At 34.9% G+C, this 17,591-nt stretch overlaps 1 protein-coding gene across 4 annotated transcripts in view; it reads left to right on the top strand.

Annotated features, from left to right (window-relative positions):
* USP47 (ubiquitin specific peptidase 47) overlaps window positions 1-17,591 on the top strand; it is a 53,302-nt gene that overhangs the window by 21,506 nt on the left and 14,205 nt on the right. For 3 of the 4 annotated variants that reach the window (XM_010710956.3, XM_010710957.3, XM_019615357.2), the window contains 12 exons: window positions 1,512-1,608; window positions 2,265-2,410; window positions 3,157-3,236; window positions 3,818-3,967; window positions 7,966-8,061; window positions 8,152-8,304; window positions 10,175-10,342; window positions 11,615-11,746; window positions 12,895-12,971; window positions 13,284-13,339; window positions 15,874-15,986; window positions 16,792-16,896. In XM_010710956.3, the coding sequence (XP_010709258.1) occupies window positions 1,512-1,608; window positions 2,265-2,410; window positions 3,157-3,236; window positions 3,818-3,967; window positions 7,966-8,061; window positions 8,152-8,304; window positions 10,175-10,342; window positions 11,615-11,746; window positions 12,895-12,971; window positions 13,284-13,339; window positions 15,874-15,986; window positions 16,792-16,896 (1,373 nt within the window). The remainder of the gene's footprint in view (window positions 1-1,511; window positions 1,609-2,264; window positions 2,411-3,156; window positions 3,237-3,817; window positions 3,968-7,965; window positions 8,062-8,151; window positions 8,305-10,174; window positions 10,343-11,614; window positions 11,747-12,894; window positions 12,972-13,283; window positions 13,340-15,873; window positions 15,987-16,791; window positions 16,897-17,591) is intronic. The other variant, XM_031553431.1, reaches the window with a different exon arrangement.

Below are 17,591 nucleotides of genomic sequence, written 5' to 3'. Positions count from 1 at the left end.
CCAAGGCAGCCTGTGCCTAGCTGGCAGCTGCTGCCACCTCCCACAATCTGTGCATCACAGCCTTTTCCTCTGTTTGCTTCCTAGCTCTGGTTCACAAAAAATGTTCAAGCAATTGCCAGAAGAGAGAGAGAAACAAAAACTGGCTGGAATTTTCTCAATGTTTTTGTAGTCATAGCTTTGTCATGCTAACAAGCTATGAGCTGTGTCTGAAGATGGATAGGTGCTAAATTCTTACAGACATGAAATACCTGATTGGAATGTTCTTGTTCTTTCATACTAGCCTAGATTTTTACTTCGTATTCTTATCAATCTTCTCTACAACCACTCAGCTTTAATTGGGTTTTTCATAGAAACAGCAGAATGGCTGAGGTGGAAGGGACCTCTGCAGGTCATCTGGCTTAACCCCCTGCTCAAGGCAGGTGTTTTTAATCCTTAGGTGTTTGTTTGTTGAGCTGTTAGTCTGAGTTCTGCAACATACATTAGTGTTTTCATTTTTTTTTTTTTACTTTTGTATATGCTACAATGTGTCCACAAAGTTACAGCTCACTAGTGAGACCAACTTCTAATAGTGTTATTTGTGAGCAGATGCAAATACAGCATTGTATTACACCCATTCATGTCTGTTCAAGATTTTTTTTTCAAATGAGGATGTTTATCTGCCACACTTTTTCCATGTAATAAAACTGAAATGATGAGTTGTGTAGAGGAATAAAATAAATGTTGCCCAAGTTAATATCTTCACAGAATGTGTTGGTATGGAGGATCTGACTTTTTGTTGCTAACATGGAATTGAGATATATTTAATACTGTTACTAAGAGCTTCAGGGTATAAGTAAGAATATTTCATTTCTTTATTACATTATGCTTCAGTATATGCTCTTACCAGCTATTAATGTTATACACTTCAGAGAAAATGTTAAAATGACAATAATATAAATTTCTTTTCAACTAATAACTGTGCTGGCATTTGGTAGCTGTTTTAGTTAGTGTGGAAGATGATTTTGAAAGATGTATATACATGGGCACTATGTAGGTCTTTGATTATAGTTCAGAGAATTTAATGCAATCCAGTGCAGATACAGAATTTAATTACAACTAGGATATTCTTTAGCTGACATATAGGCAATAAGCAAGCTGCTATACAAAATGTTAATTAACAAATTCTAGAGTTTTCTGTAAAATATTCAACTATTAATGTATTTCTAGTTTTACCTATGTCTGTTGGTGGAGTAGACAACATTAAAATATTGCTAGTGATTTTGATAAATGATTCATGATGACTGAAATAGCTCTGTAAAATTCAAGGAAATAATCTGTTGTGTGAACAGTCTCTCTGAAGTAAGTAATTGCAATATTCCCCCACTTTTTGTAGTGCAAATGAGAACAAATGACAACAGCTGGATGCAGTTCTTAGTGAATGTAATCCTAGAATTGATTTGTTATAAAATGTATTTTAATTCCTAGTGATTTGCCATCTTTTTACATTATTTCCATCTCCTTTGTATTTTTAGGTTATGTGGGTCTGGTAAACCAAGCCATGACTTGCTATCTGAACAGCCTTTTGCAAACACTTTTCATGACTCCTGAATTTAGAAATGCATTATATAAGTGAGTATATATGATTCAGACAGATTCTTAAAATTATTATAGTAAGTCTGTCACGTTTGTTCTGGTATCTTGTGGTAGGAAACCCTTTTGAATGTCTCCTGTCAAAATTTTGTCTTCTGGATATTGAAATGCATCTGAACTTTAATAGCAAACCCTGATTCTTTAGTGGGTAGAGTGATGTAGATAGACAAAGAGCAGAACACAAAGGGAATGGAGAAATTTTCTGGGGAAGGGGGGAGGATTTCATACTTCAAATCAAACCTGTTGGTCTAGTGTAACTTCTCTGCTTAGCACCTTCTGATGTTACCTACCATCCTTAGGTGTTGCATACACAAGCTTTTAAAAGAATATGCTGCGTCTAGAAAACAGAAAGCTTCATATGAAGTCATAGGTGCTGTTCATGTCTGTATTTGTATAGTAAACAGTTTCATAATTATTTTATTAGTATGTTTTAGATTTATACACTTGAAGAAAGCAACATCTTATGTTGCAGAAATTGAAAGTGGTTTAGTTGAAGGAGAATTATTTTTTTGCTCTCCTTGAGAAACAGAACTTCATTTGTCCTCTAAACTGACAGACCTCTTGAAATACTGCTTTGTCTTTTTGAATAATATTTTAACAATATTTTTAATTGTCAAATACTTTGTTGTGAATAGATGGGAATTTGAGGAATCTGAAGAGGATCCTGTGACAAGTATCCCTTACCAGCTTCAAAGGCTGTTTGTTTTACTGCAGACCAGCAAGAAAAGAGCAATTGAAACAACAGATGTTACACGGAGTTTTGGATGGGATAGTAGTGAGGGTAATTGTAGCTATTAAGTTTGTGTGACTTACTTCAGCTGTTTCTGCTGATGGCCTACACTGATGTTGATGGAGAAAAATACTTAAATAATTAAAACTAATCGTTAGAATCTGCTTTGAGCGAAATAGCTTAAATTGATATTTGATTATAGAGGGTTTTGTTTTTTTTCTAAAGAAATAACATCTGAGAGTTTTAGGCTGTTAAAGAGAAGATTAGTTTTGTAATTAAGATATCATTACAGTTGTTAAATGCATGCGTTTCAGTTAAGATGAAAATTATGAATTCCATAAAACTAAATAATGTAGTGAAACTTATCTAGTACAATTTTTCTCCATAATCAGCTGATTTTTCCACAGAAATTATGTAATACATGTCCTTACGTGTAATGGAAGGGTGAATGGGGTGGAGAACACCACCTTTTAGAGTTCTGAGGGATAAGCACAAAATGGGGGTTAATCAGAACCATTTATATTCTATCTTAAAGTAGTGCATATTAGCACTTCTGTGTACATAGCTACTCTTGTTCTTATACAGGGTTCTTGTTTATACACAAATACTGTGAGCAAGTTGGTTGCTTGTTTTGCTGACTTACCTTGAGAACTAACTGCCTGTGGAATTGAGTGCTGCCCCAACAGAGATTAGTGTAGTAAATGTAGAAGAGACTTGAAAACAAATTGATAGCTTTAGGAAGCATTCTCATATTGGGTAGATAACTTCTTATTTTCATTATTTTCAATTTCTAACAGCATGGCAGCAACATGATGTACAGGAGCTTTGTAGAGTTATGTTTGATGCTTTGGAGCAAAAATGGAAGCAAACAGAGCAGGTAATTGTATCAATACTGTTCCAGTAATTCAGGGTGTGGTGGTTTTTGTTTGTTTTTACACATCCTTAGTAAAAAAAAAAAAAAAACATGAAAACATTTTTAAATACAAGATTATTGGCAGACTTCAGAAGTTGCCAATTTTCTCGTATGCTATTCTTATTTCTTATTGGAGCTACACTACATTTCTGAATGTTGTTTTGTTTTTTTTTCTCCCTCCAGTTAAAAGTGAAGTATTCTGGACTTTGGAAATTCTTTATTTGAAGCACAGGAAGTGGTTATGTAACTACTTCAGTCATAACTTTCTCACTAGTGGTGTTTTTTAGGCTCCTTAGTGAGTTCTTGCAACTCAAGCTGCAAAGCTTATGTAACGTGGTTTGATAAGCTGTTTTGAGGCACATTCTCTGCAGTGGTAGATCAGGGAAATGTGGGAAAACAAATCAGGTGTTGGATGTCCTGCTGGGAAATTAGAATACTAACTGCAGCTATTGCAGTTAATCTAAAAATATATTTTCTTGTAAAATTGAAGAGAGGAAATGTTCTTTTACTTATGTTTAAAACAGTGTTAAATATCTGTTTTTCAGGCCGATCTTATAAATCAGCTGTATCAAGGCAAACTGAAAGACTATGTACGGTGTCTAGAATGTGGCTATGAAGGCTGGAGAATCGACACGTACCTGGATATTCCTTTGGTCATCCGTCCATATGGCTCCAACCAGGCATTTGCTAGCGTGGTGTGTACTATTATGCTGACTAATAGTGCATCCATACACATAGAATACATAATGCGACAGTGGTATAATTTGTTACGTGGTAAGTATCATCCTAGATACTCCATCTTGGGGTGTTCGTCTTTGTGCAGTGAACCAGCTAGCAAGTTCTAGAAGATTTTTTTTGGCTTAGTGGTTCATTTCTTTTGTTTGTTTGTTTTTTTTACCCTTCAATGAGTCCTACTGGTGCATGTATAAGGGGAGGGGAAATGCAACCTTATTGCCTTCAGGCTGAAGTAATCAGTTATTTTCTTCCTGATTTTCAGCATTTACCCGAAATATTTTTTGAGATTAAGTTTTCTTTGGGCTGTTCTCTTTATTGGCACATCTGCTAAATTTTCATAGCTTTGTTGAAAATCTTAGTAAAAGAACAGAAGATGGACTGAATTTTTAGCTTAATTGCAATGTTGTTGCTATGCTTACTGAAGTTCACTTCTGAAATAAGTGATGACATTGGCAAGCATTTATATTAGTATATTTGTGGAAGCTTTGTTGTTTGTTTTTTTTTTTCACTGTTCCATGAAAATAAGTCATTACGAATGGAAATCCACTGTTGTGGCTTAAAATGTCTGTAATATGGATGAAGTTGTGAGAAAGGAAGAATAAATTGAAGTCTTTGGGTAAAGGTTGATTTAAACAATCACGTTGCATAATTGGCTTACCAGTGTTACTTATTATATTTCAAGTATTCTTACCTTTTGTCTTTAGTGTGTTGGCATTTTTTTTAAGCACTAGTATTTTGTAGTTCTTAACAGCATTCTGTTAAGAATTGTGAGAATCAGGTTAAACTGCTATGTAAGCTCAAGGTGTTCTGTATTTCAAATACCAGTCTTAAGAAGCAGTAAAGATATGAAGGACATTGATTTCACAAAAAGAATTCAATTTAGTAAGATCTTTTGAATTCTTTTTTATAGTACTTTGAACTTTTCAGAAACATCCAGCTTTTTAAAGCTGTGTTTTGAGCTGCAGTTCCAGTGATAGTGATGTTTTATATAGATTGCATCATTTTTCACCTTTTAACACATTTCTGGAATTATCCCATAAATCATGATTCTTTATTTTAATTTCTATTATTTGGTGATGAAATTTTTCAGGTCTATTAAGGAAAACAATGAAAGCATTACTCAATAATTGCATTCTGCATTTAGCAATACGTTGTATATGTGTCTCCAATTGAAATTAAGTTCCTCAGTAGAAAAAGTTTACAGCAGGATGCTATTTAAAAAAAAAAAAGGCAAAAAAACACATTTGTGCATTTTTAAAAATGCAGGAAGCTTGAACAAAAAAGGACTTAAATATCAGATTACTTTCAGTAGTATTCAATCAGCCATTATTGGGTTTTCTGTACTCCAAGAAAAATAGTTTTAAGACTTGTTACAGAGTTACATGGTTGCAATTTGTATTGATCCTTCAGTTTTTGAGCTTTTTTTAAAAAAATTCCTACTCTGATTATATTAAGTTGATTCTCCTCCCTGCACTTGTCTTATAGCAGATGTGATTTTTAGTTTTGTAGTCTTCAGCAGTGGGGAGATATGGAGGATACTTGCTTTTGGAGAAGGGAAAAATCGCCTGTTTCTAAATGGAATTCTCTGAAGGTAGTATCCTCCATTGATCCATAGGTGATGGTGATTTTAGTAGGTGTAGGTAAAAGGATATAAGTGAGAAATCAAAAACTTCACACATGCGCTAATAGGGCTTATAGAAGGGAATGTAAAACTTCTTAGACCTTGCTAGTCAGCTCCTGAGGGAACTTGCAGCAGGCGACACAACCCAAGATAGGGGATCTAAGGAGGATACTACCTTCAAAGAACTCTAGTTAGAGGTAAGTGATTTTCCATTACTTTCTAATAAGAGAGAATGGATGTACAAGCTTAAAGTAAGGTTAATCTGTAGAAATGCCACATGAAGTGTATTATCCCACTGTTCGACATTGTGTACTATCAAAAAATGAATCTGCTTGAAATGTTGTATTCATCTGTAAATACATGTTACTACTTAAATAAGAACTTATTAGAAGGATGTTAAATTTTTATTACCTAAATGAAATGATTTTAAAAACATTTGTCTTTAAGGTCTGCATTTTGAGTTTTTTCTGATTCTCTATTCCCCGAGTTCGTGTCATATACTACAATAGCACAGCTATAACCTCATTTGGGCACTGAAGTCTTGTCAGTACCTATCTCAAGATTGTTCTTTTTCAGTTAACTATCTGCATGGTTTAAAAAACTAGAACTGATCTCTTTGACATGAATAGAGATGCAGACAAAATATATAGCTTCTTATTTTAGGTAGGTAAACAAGGGCAACGATTAACACAATTGATTTTGTAGAAAATTGTATGCCTGAATTTGACAGCATTAGTAGACTAAGCCTAAGAATTGTAGTTTTTTTTTTTTACTCTAAGCCATAAAAGTTTTGCAGATGAAAAATAGCTGAGAGGAGTGGATTCAGTGAGGATCTAGATGATGTGCTGAAATTGTTACTAGAAAGCAGTGGAAATTCATGGAATCACGGAATGACTTGGATTTGGAACAGTGTTAAAGACGCTCAATTCCAATTTCCCTGCTATGGGCAGGGTTCCTACTCTAGACCAGGCTGTCTGGGGCCCTGTCCAACCTGACCTTGAACAACTCCAAGGACGGGGCATCCATAACTTATCTGGGCAAAAATGGTTTGATAACTAGCATTGATAACAGTATTCTGGTGGTATGGCAAATACAGTTGTAAATGTTTTTAGGGATCATTATCTTGTGTAACTTTTCTACTGAAGGCTTAAGTATGAGTGCCAGTAGATTTTGTTTTGTTGGGTTTTTTTTGAGCGGAGATGAGTTAGAACTACTTTCCTGTGAACTTGCTTTGCATGTGGTGTCATGGCCAAACTAAAATTATGAAAGAAAATAAGAATATGGAATGATGTGATATTTATTTTAGTTTAATATCTTAGAAACCTGAGCTAGGTTGGTAGGGTCTTTTATTGCGTGTATTGGATGTGGAAAAATTATATGAGCTCTAAAAATCTGAGGTGGAAATTAGTAGCTTTTTCTAATAAGCTTTGCTTAGTTGTAAGTCATTATGCATCTTCTCATAAAGATTCTACTGCTTCTGTTCACAGATATTAAATAAATGCAAGCAGTAATGTACATTCATATCAATCTTCTAACTACATGATGATGCATTTCTGTGTAGAAAACTGAATTCTAAATACCTATCTTTAGGCACACAAAAATTAGTTTGAACTGTTTGTTATGACATTTTACTATGCTGAAAGTTAAAACTTTAACTGGAGATAGTCCAGAAGTTCCTTCCAACCTGTGCTCTCTTGATTCAGTGAAGTACAAGAAAGATGAAATGGTCCTTTTTCATACAAATCTGACTTCCATCTCTTGTTGTATCTTTTGAAGTGTATGTATTGGGAATGTTAGAAATGTTTAGTAGTTCTGAGACTTCCTAAGGGTTACCTCTTCAAAGGTAACAGTTACAAAACTGGTAGACAGGAGGTATTGTGGATTGCACAACGTAGAATTTTTTTTCATTAGATTTTTGTATAGACTACTACTAAAAAGAATATTTGAAATTGTGTTAATAAATGTCCTGATTGTCAAAACTGATTTTGCTTTAAAGATTACACTGTAGAAAATTGGAAGAAATATAAGTGAATAATCTTGAGGAACAGCAATGTTGATCATATAACAATTGAAAAATAGATGGATAGTTGTATAGCTCAAAAATAATCAAGTTTTGGGAAGTTTTAATAATAAAGCACAGCTCACAATATATGTGATAAACAGTGAAACCTCTAAGTCACATAATGACACTTAATTCAGTTTTCTGAATTTGTTATTCAGATTTTCTGATTTTGGCGATACAAGTAATTTGTGAGTTTGTAATTCTGTGATAAAGTTCTTTATACCTACATTGTAAAAGCTCTTCAAAAATCAGGTAACCTCTTTTTTTATTATCAGGAGGAAGCATTGCATGCTTTCATTCAGCCAGAGATTCTTGACGGCCCCAATCAGTATTTTTGTGAGCGATGTAAGAAGAAATGTGATGCAAGGAAGGTAAGCACTGTCTAGATCATTTGTGAAAATTACTTTTGCTAAAGATTAGTCTTAACAATGGTAGCATAATTTTCTCTTTGCTTTGTTTAGGGCCTGCGGTTCTTGCATTTTCCGTATCTTTTGACATTACAACTGAAGAGATTTGACTTTGATTATACCACTATGCACAGAATTAAACTGAATGATCGTATGACTTTTCCTGAGGAGTTAGACATGAGTATCTTCATTGATGTTGAAGATGAGGTAAAGATTTTTGTTCTAGAGAAAAGTAGTCTTCAATTTTCTTGAAGTTTCAAGGGTTGACTTACTAAAGCCATTTTAGTTTTCATCTACATAAAATTTTCTTTAGCCATGGCAATGTATTAATTGGAATTTTTCATATCTGTCAGATTTTGTAATGGCAGCATGTTCTCTAATTCGTGTTAGGTTTCCATGCTTCCATAAAAAAGCATGTTTCTGGTTTATCCTATTAGGCCCAGCACTGCCAGCCAGTTGTGTGGGGGAAATTATCCCGCTCTCCTCAACGCTGTTGCAGTCTCACCTCAAGTACTGTGTGCATTTTTGAGTTCCACAGCATAAAAAAATCACAAAACTAGTAGGGAGCATCCAAAGGAAGTTAACAAAGATGATGGAGGATCCAGAGGACAAGACATATGAGGAGCTAATTGAGGTTCTTTGGTTTGCTCAGAGAAGCCCAGATAAGTGGAGGCTGAGGGGTAGGCCTCATGGTGGCCTAAAACTCCTCTCAGGGAGTAGAGGGGCAGCTCTGAGCTCTGCTCTCTGGTGACAGCAATAAGACCCAAGGGAATGGCATGGAGATGCATTGGGGAGGGTCAGTCTGGGTGTTTAGAAAAGGCTCTTGATCAGAAATTGATCAGGCTCTGTTTCAGGCTACCCAAGGCTGTGGGCATGGCACTTTGCTGCCACAGTTCAAGGAGTTTTTGGGCAGTGCTCTAAGATGTCTGGGTTTTGAGTGGTCCTGTGTGGAGCCAAGGGTTGGACTTAATGATCCTTGTTCATCCCTTTCAACTCTTATATTCTATGATGTCTTAATGAGCGATTTAAAAATACATCTTTACCCTGTACAAATCCAGAGTGAAATGTTATGTAAGTGTGAATCTGTTTTGCTTACAAGAGCTAACATAAAGTTTTGAGGCAGAATACTGGCAGATAGTCCAGAAAACATGAATTAATTTCTTCCCTCTGGGGAGAAAAAAAATCACTTCTGTTTTCCTCTAGTTTTGGCCAAAATTTGTTTTGTGCCATTACGTTCACCAAGGATGTGCCTGACAGTGAAGACATTGTCACTTTATAGACACTAAAAAGATGCTATCATTTACCCAGGAGTGGACTCCTGTTTGTCGTATAAGAGAATTACTATATTGTTATGCAAATGAAAATATTTTGTCTTTGTTTAAAAACAAACAAAAAAAACTCACCACTAACAAAAAACCCTGCAGTTTATAAATTATACCATGTAAACAATTCCATACCTCTCAGAATGTGAACAGGGAACCAGATGAGGATGACTGATTTGGGAGAACTGGAGACTTATCAACTGTTAGAAAATCAGATGAATTTTCCAGAGTAAAGACAATCAGGAAAAGCATTTCCTGTATTTGATCAACTTGTACTTAATGAACTGCATTTGTATTGTGGGTGACATCTCGTTTGTAAGTTATTAGAAGAGTAATAAGACTTCTACTGAACTCTGTCCATTGAGTTGAGATGGGAAACATTTGACTGTGAATGAAAATACTTCTGGTTCAGTCACTTCTAATTAATGTGGGCATGTTATAACAGCATTTTCTCATCTGCTACTAGACTTAGAAGTATTTGAATAAACGTTGTAAATGGAATAGGTTAGTAACTGATGTAAGCTTGCCAAGTAATTACCATTCAGATTCATGCAAGACATGAAAATACTGATCTAAAAGGCAGACTAAATACACTCTGACAGGAAAAAAAATCAGATCTTTGTATTGATTTGCAGATGCCTGTAGTATTCAGTTTTTTCATTATTTTACAGATTTTAATTTGTAATTCACAAATGTCGTGATTTCTTGTTCTGTATGACTTCAGATGTTGTATAATATTAATGTTTATTTTTAAGAAGTCTCCTCAGACTGAGAGTTGCACTGATAGTGGAGCAGAAAATGAAGGCAGTTGTCACAGTGACCAGATGAGCAATGATTTTTCTAATGATGATGGAGTTGATGAAGGAATCTGCCTCGAAAGCAACAGTGCAGCAGAAAGAATTGCTAAAGTTGGCAGTGAAAAGGTATGTTTAGAAATGTACTGAATCTGGTATGTATGGATTTAACTTGTTTTGCAGGAGCCTATGTGATGCTCAGTTTTGGATTCGTGACTAAAACAGTGTTGATACCACACCAGTGTTTTAGCTGGTACTGAACAGCTCTTATAGAGTGCCAGGTTGACCTGAATTGACTAGAGGGGTATTCCATGCCATCTAATATCTGATGTTACCTTCGGCAGCTAAAGCTGGGAGTTTGTTCTTTACAAAATAATGTTACTTAGAAGCTGACTGGGCATTGATCTGCTGATGAGAGGTAGCAAGTGATTGCCTTTGTGCCACTTCTGTCTTCTTTCCTTCAGTTACTAAACAGTCATCTCCACCCACAAGTTTTCTTAGTTTCATTCTTTGGATTCTTTCCAGCATCCCACTCAGGGAGAGCAGAGAGTGACTGAATGGGACACAATTTCCAACACAAATGGAAATAATAATGTATATAAATAATTGTTTCTTGGAGAAAATTTTTATTCAAATTCCAAAAAGTTTGACACCACAGCAAAGGAAGGCATGCAACTAATTTGGAGAGCACAGGAGAGTAGAGGTCTTTGCTACTTGTCAGACCGAGGGTTTCTAGTTAACTTGTTTTGGTAACAGAAGCTCAAATTGAAGATTTTCTTCACATAAGCAGTGTTTTATTTTGAAGACTGTGGTCAAAAGCATGCTGCTTTTGCAGCATTTGCTGAAAAAGTATCTTAGTTTAGCAAGAAAGATTGTGAATTTTTCTCTGATTCATTCCTTATGAATCAGAGGCCCTCATAGTTTATATTTTCAGTCTCTATGTATTTTTTCAGCCTGAGGATTATTGTCAGTAATGCTAATTTTATGTCTCGCGTTACTCTGCTGTTTCTTTCTAGGTATGGAAATTGCTGTAGATTTCTGTTAGTCTATTTTCACATTCAGAGTTTGTTCTGAAAAGAGCTACATTAATGACTTTATGCATTAATGCTGTCTCAAAAACCACACTTCCATGTCTGAAGTCTTTTTTTCCCCTTCCTCCAACTCTCTCCTGCAGCCAGAGGGGAAATTCCTCTTTATTTCTTTTATTATATACTCCTGTATAGTATTTAGCATATTGGAGTTGAAACTACATTTGTTGCAGTAAAGCATTCCTGTTGCACAGATCTATTCTGTAACATACAACTATTTATATACTTGAGTTAATGTTTTAAAATACTTTTTAAATAGTTTGCTTACCTTTTCTTAGTGTATTTTACCACACCTTTTTTATTCTCTCTGTAGAATTCTTCACTGTATGAACTCTTTTCTGTTATGGTCCATTCTGGAAGTGCTGCTGGTGGCCATTACTATGCCTGTATAAAGTCTTTTAGTGACGACCAGTGGTACAGCTTTAATGATCAACATGTTAGCAAGGTAAAACTAATATTTTTGTTGTCTTAGGTACACATAAATGAATCAATGCATTTTTATTTTTCATGTGATTTTTCACCTGCGTTTAAGAGAGCTGTTGCACTCTGTAGTTTGTTTGTTTGTGTATCATTTTTATGGTGAATCGAAGGGTGGAGAGTAGCAGGACTTTTGTTTTTCTCTAGCTGCCTCCCTCCCCTTCCAGTTTTGTTTGCCACATGCTGTTGGTGCTGGTTACTTAGTCCCTAACTCTTTGAAGCAGGAGCCTTTTCATTTCTATTCTCCCCTCACCCCTCCTGCATTTTTGCATTACAGTCAAAGTCACAGCACATTTTCCACTTGCAGGCAGCAGTGTGTATCAGGTAGGGTATGACCATTGTATACTAGCTGTCAATTACACTGTGACACCAGTTCTCAGTGTAGCCCCTTCTATACTCTTGATAGTTGCTAGTCAGGTTGTGTTTTAGTCTGTTGTCTGAGGCATGATCTGTTTTTGCTCAAACTATGCAGTAAAACTAACCTGCAACACTAGTTGTCTGGAGAGTGTCACAGCTGAGTCTACCTGGTTCAGCTGATGGAGATGTGAAGTCATATGTGTTGTGATTCAGCCTATGTGATTGGAGCAGTTGGTCTGTAGCTCTACTTGATACATTTGTTTCCTTCAGTTTCCTTGTGTTACCCTCTGTTTTCTGTATTAGGAGAATATAGCATGTTCTTCCCATAACAATTTAAGTGTAGTAGTTCTCTCTCTCTATTATGACAAAGGTTGTAAAAAGCAGCATAGCAGACTTTATGGTCAGTTCTCGTGCCATGCCAGTAAGATCTTGATGCTGAGCAAGAGATGATTTAAACAGAAGCCTTTATCCACATACAGACTGCTGGATTTAGAGTTTGGCCTTCCTATATATGCTGAGAATATTTCCTTGCTTAGAGAAGTGTATTTGTAGATCTGTGAAATTCATTGTAAAATGAATAGGCTAATCACATTGGAACAGATTTTTGTTCCACTCCATAAAAAAGCAGATCTGGAACATTTTTTAAATACCAATAATTAATATTGTGTTAATATGTAATGCCATCTTTCGTAATGAGAATGAATGCATATCAATTATCACAAGTTTCTCAAATAATCATTACACTGATTTTTCTGTTAGATAACTCAGGAAGATATTAAGAAAACATATGGTGGGTCTTCTGGAAGCAGAGGCTATTATTCCAGTGCTTTTGCTAGGTAAGTCCTGCAGCACTACGTTACTTTCTGGTGGTTGATGTAGCAAAGGAATGGCTGAAGACTCATGCTTAACAGGTTAGCTTGAAAATAAGAGTTTATACTCCAAGTTATGTTAAAAGCTATCATGACTGCTGCTTACGTTCATTTGGAATAGCATAATGTTGACTTTTGAAAATCTTTCTTTGGTTTGAGTGCTACTAAGATAAGTGCAGTGTAACTTCTACGATAGTAATGGGGAAATAAACCAACTCTTGAAATGAACAATGTCCTCCTATCTGATAAATTCAGGTAAATATTCTCTTTCTCCACCAGCTCCACAAATGCATATATGCTAATATATAGACTGAAGGATCCAGCGAGGAATGCAAGTAAGTATATTTTGAGTTTCTAAACTAATAAGATCCTATTTTGGAGTAGGGAAACATTTATATGTGAATGAGAGCCCTAATTCTGGGAGGAAGGAGGATGGTGGTGTTGATTTATTTATTTATTTTTTTTTTTAAGGTAAGCTGAAGTAGCTTTCATATAGGGGACCCTTTTACAGTTCTTCATTACTCTGTTAATTGTAATTTATTATCATTATGTGGCTATCACAATTTTTTTTTTTATATTATGGATCTGAATGCCTGATACGCTGGATGACTGAATGAACTGAGGTGCTCTGCTAGTGCCATGTGCGGTAGCGGAACAAAAAATATTTTCTTCAGTTAAAAATGAGTCATGAACTTCCTGACAGCTAAGTTTTACATGTTATAATCAGCCTTTGCTTTTAGCTTCTTAGCAGGCAAGATACTGTGAGTTAGAGAGCAAGACACAGATCTGAGATCTCATGTTCTTTTTTGTTCCTTACGTCTGATTTAGCTCACCAAGGTTTAGAAGATGCCCAGCACCATATAGTAGCTGACAGGTTGATTATTCTTTGAAATGTTTCTCAGTGAAAAATGAATATTCTGTTTGGATTCAAAACTAGAATATCTCCTTGGAGACTTCATTCAGAGAGGGTGTTAGATCGTTCATGTTACTAACAACTATACACTTTCAGAATTCATTTCTTTTGTGGAGGTTATAAAAATATATTTTCTTTTCTTTAAAATAATTATGTTTCTCAGTTAAAATCTGTTTGACCTCATAGAAATGGTGCAGTAGAAAATCATGATTTGGTAGAATAGAGCTTAGCTTTTGAGCTGGTTGTTGAATTCCAGCATTTGATGTGCAGGTGATAGGACATACCTAAAAAGTTATGTGTCCAGAGGAGAAGGGAGTAAAAGATCCTTGGGAAAAAAAACATTTTGTTGCTCGTATTTTAGTGCTGTAAGTTCTGGATAAGAAATATGAACTAGTTACCAGTTTCCTTTAACTTTTTGACAAAATATTGAGAATCTGAGGATGATCATTAGAAAGAATAAGGATAGAAATTAGCAGTGCAGAGATAATTAAAATGAACTTTTTTTTAACACAAACTAAAAATCAAAGATTAAACTTCAATTTTAAGAATTCTTTTTAATAAAATCAATAAGTTGCAATTACTTCTATGTCACTGTATTTTTATGTGTCTTGAAACAAATTTTCATCTCATGCCAGCATAATAAATGCAAACTACATTTTCTGCAGAAATCTATTTCATCAGAGTACTTCTACTGTTTTCACCATAAGAGTGGCATTTTCTTTGGAGAAAAAATACTCAAGTATCCCATAAAAACAATATTGTTGGCTTCCATTTATTTCTGAGAATTCATGATATATGGGACAGTGTGCTTGTAAAAATAAATCTGCTTTTGAAGTAATGGTACCTGAAGCAGATACTTTGATCTTCTTCATTTTGAACTGAATGTAGCACAAGGAGGATACTCTTAAAACAATTTTCCATTTGTTGATAGATAAATTAGCAAGTCTGAAGAAAAATGGTACAGTTGTTTCAGTATTTAAATAATTGAAATAAGAATTGATTACGGGTTGTGTGAAGGTAAAAAATTAAATAGAACTTAACACTCCTGAAGAAAATCTTTGGGCCAAGAGCTCTCTTTGGAAAAGATTTTCCATTATCTTCTCTGATGGACAATTGCTTAACATGGAGAAACTGAATCTGTTATTTCAGATTTCTTAAAACCATTTTTTTAGCTTTGAGAAGCTGTTTGCCAAGTTCCTTCTGGTGATGTCTTGCAGGATTGTGAGGGCTGTGTTTTTAAGATGAAATATTGTGTATTCTACTTTACGTGACAAAATATCATGAAGTACACTGTACTAAGGGCTATATTTTATCACAGTAAGGATGATACTTTAACTTTCATCAGGTCATTTATTTCTAGAACAGATTTTAGCTTTATTATGAAAGCACTCTTGTGAGCATCGTCAGTCTTATTGTATTTATTTACAATGGCAAAACTTCCCTACCGGTACAGGAATATTAATTTTCCTGTACTAATAACATGGTCTGGTATTGCTGATGTATTATAGGTTCCATAAGTAATGGAAACTACAACACATAAAACACAATAGCACTATTTGATAAATTCTCAACTACAAAACACCTTTTCAACACAGACCTTCAGCAAGTCTCAGTAAGTGTCAGTGGTGCCATTTTTTTCTGCATGTATGAATTCAGTGAAACACTTTTGTTCATCCCTGTTTCTATATCAAATGCCATTCTGTCAGACTGCACCTCTGCTGTCATGTGTCACATGGCAACAAAATTCAAGGGAATATTGGTGGGAGGAATCAGTCTCTACAGTCATACCACCAACATCTGCCTATGCCATGGTGGGCCAATCTAATAAAATAGGAGGCATTACTTTCGGAGCAGTCCTCATAGTTTGCCAAGGGAAACAGTTTATTTCAGTTCCATTTAAATCTTGAAAAGGAGAACAGGACAGATTGTTCTGTTGTTTGTGTTCTTTTCTGATAGAGTTTCTTGAGTCACACGAGTATCCTGACCATATTAAGCAATTGGTACAGAAAGAGAGAGAATTGGAAGAGCAAGAAAAGAGGCAACGGGAAATTGAGCGCAACACTTGCAAGGTTAGAATTTCTACTGAATAATATAGCAGTAATTTTTCATGTATTGTTTCTGCTATTAATTGTAATTTGTTATTACATTGCAAATATTCTTGTAATAAATGTACATCTGAATTGTATGTCTATTGGACACTTGTACACAGTGGAGGGACCCGTTAGAAATAATAACTAGAGGTTCTTGTTTACTTCATATTTTCCATGTGAATATGAGCTAGTGTTTAACAAAAACTCCAGCTCAGAATCTCTTGATTTCAGCAAAATGTGTTCCAAAAAACATGAAATGCCATGTATTGACTGCTTCATGCTATGAAATCTTCTAATGTTGTGACCCTTCGAGTTGTGGATTGATGTTTCGTAGGCTGATTTAAACAAATAATTTAGCAGAAAGGAGGAATTTTTTTCTGACAACAAATTAGATAACTACAAAATGATATTTGTGATTTACAAGCATGTCTGTTACTCAGTCTTCTTAAGAATCAACTAGCTTTATTGGAAGGTTTCCTGCATCTGTGAAACGTGCATACATCAAAAAGGAATTTCACATTTGTTCTTTCTATGCGCATGTTGGTTTTGTTTTGGAGGGAAAGCTTTAATTTCTACTTTGTATTCTGTCACACAGTGCTATATACTGTGCAATTTGTGTTTTCTGGCTGTAGCTGTATAACCAGCTGAAGGGAAGCTTTCCTACAGCTGAATTAGAGCTGAGGATACGTTTTTAGATAGTTTGAAAATAAGTTTGTAAATTAATCTATATGTACAATAATTTAAACTACTGTTGTGTTAATTTCTTCTTTATTTTACTTCACAGATTAAATTGTTCTGTATGCATCCAACAAAACAGATAATGATGGAGAACAAATTAGAAGTTCATAAGGATAGAACACTAAAGGAGGCTGTGGGAATAGCTTACAAGGTATGCTATGCATATTAGAATATTAAAATTATTAGATGTAATTTTTCCACTGTGATGTTTAAATTTCTAGTGCTGTGGTAGTGTTCGCTGTTTTGTTTGTTTGTTGGTTCATTTTTCCTTTTTGAAGTGGAGTTCTAGTTGGAAGTATTGACTGACTCGTCTGTTGTTAGTTGTCAGATGATGTCTGTTGGGAGTGATACAGCCTGCCCTTTTAAAAGGCAGTATGACCCTTATTCTAAAATCACAGTGGGAACTTCTGGTAGACTCGCTATAGCCTCCGTAGGTTGAAAGAATTTGGTCATTTATATTGATATTTCAGTAAGAATTTTGCAATCAAACATCCTTCATAGCTAATACAGAATATCAGTAGGCACCAAAGCATATGTTTTTACAAAGAGCTAAGGAGGGGTATTTTTGCTTACTTACTCTTTAGTTCTTGACATATGCGTCTTTGTCTAATGGACTACATGCAAGGCCATATGGATTTGGAATAATTTAACATTTCTTTTGGAGGATTAATGCACATAACTTCATCAGACCTCTAAGATGCTATTTGGTATCTGATATATGTTTTCATATACTAACATCTCAAATTCCCCTTTTTTCTGGATTGTGATGCAGGCTTCTGTGGCTATACTTATCATTTATGTATAACACATACTGTGAAAGTACCTGTTGTTATTTGTTTTTTTTTT

Source organism: Meleagris gallopavo, chromosome 5, assembly GCF_000146605.3.
Source record: "Meleagris gallopavo isolate NT-WF06-2002-E0010 breed Aviagen turkey brand Nicholas breeding stock chromosome 5, Turkey_5.1, whole genome shotgun sequence".
Taxonomy (NCBI): Eukaryota; Metazoa; Chordata; class Aves; order Galliformes; family Phasianidae; genus Meleagris; species Meleagris gallopavo.
Note: the sequence above shows the minus strand (reverse complement) of the source record. Positions and strands in the feature narration are given on the sequence as shown.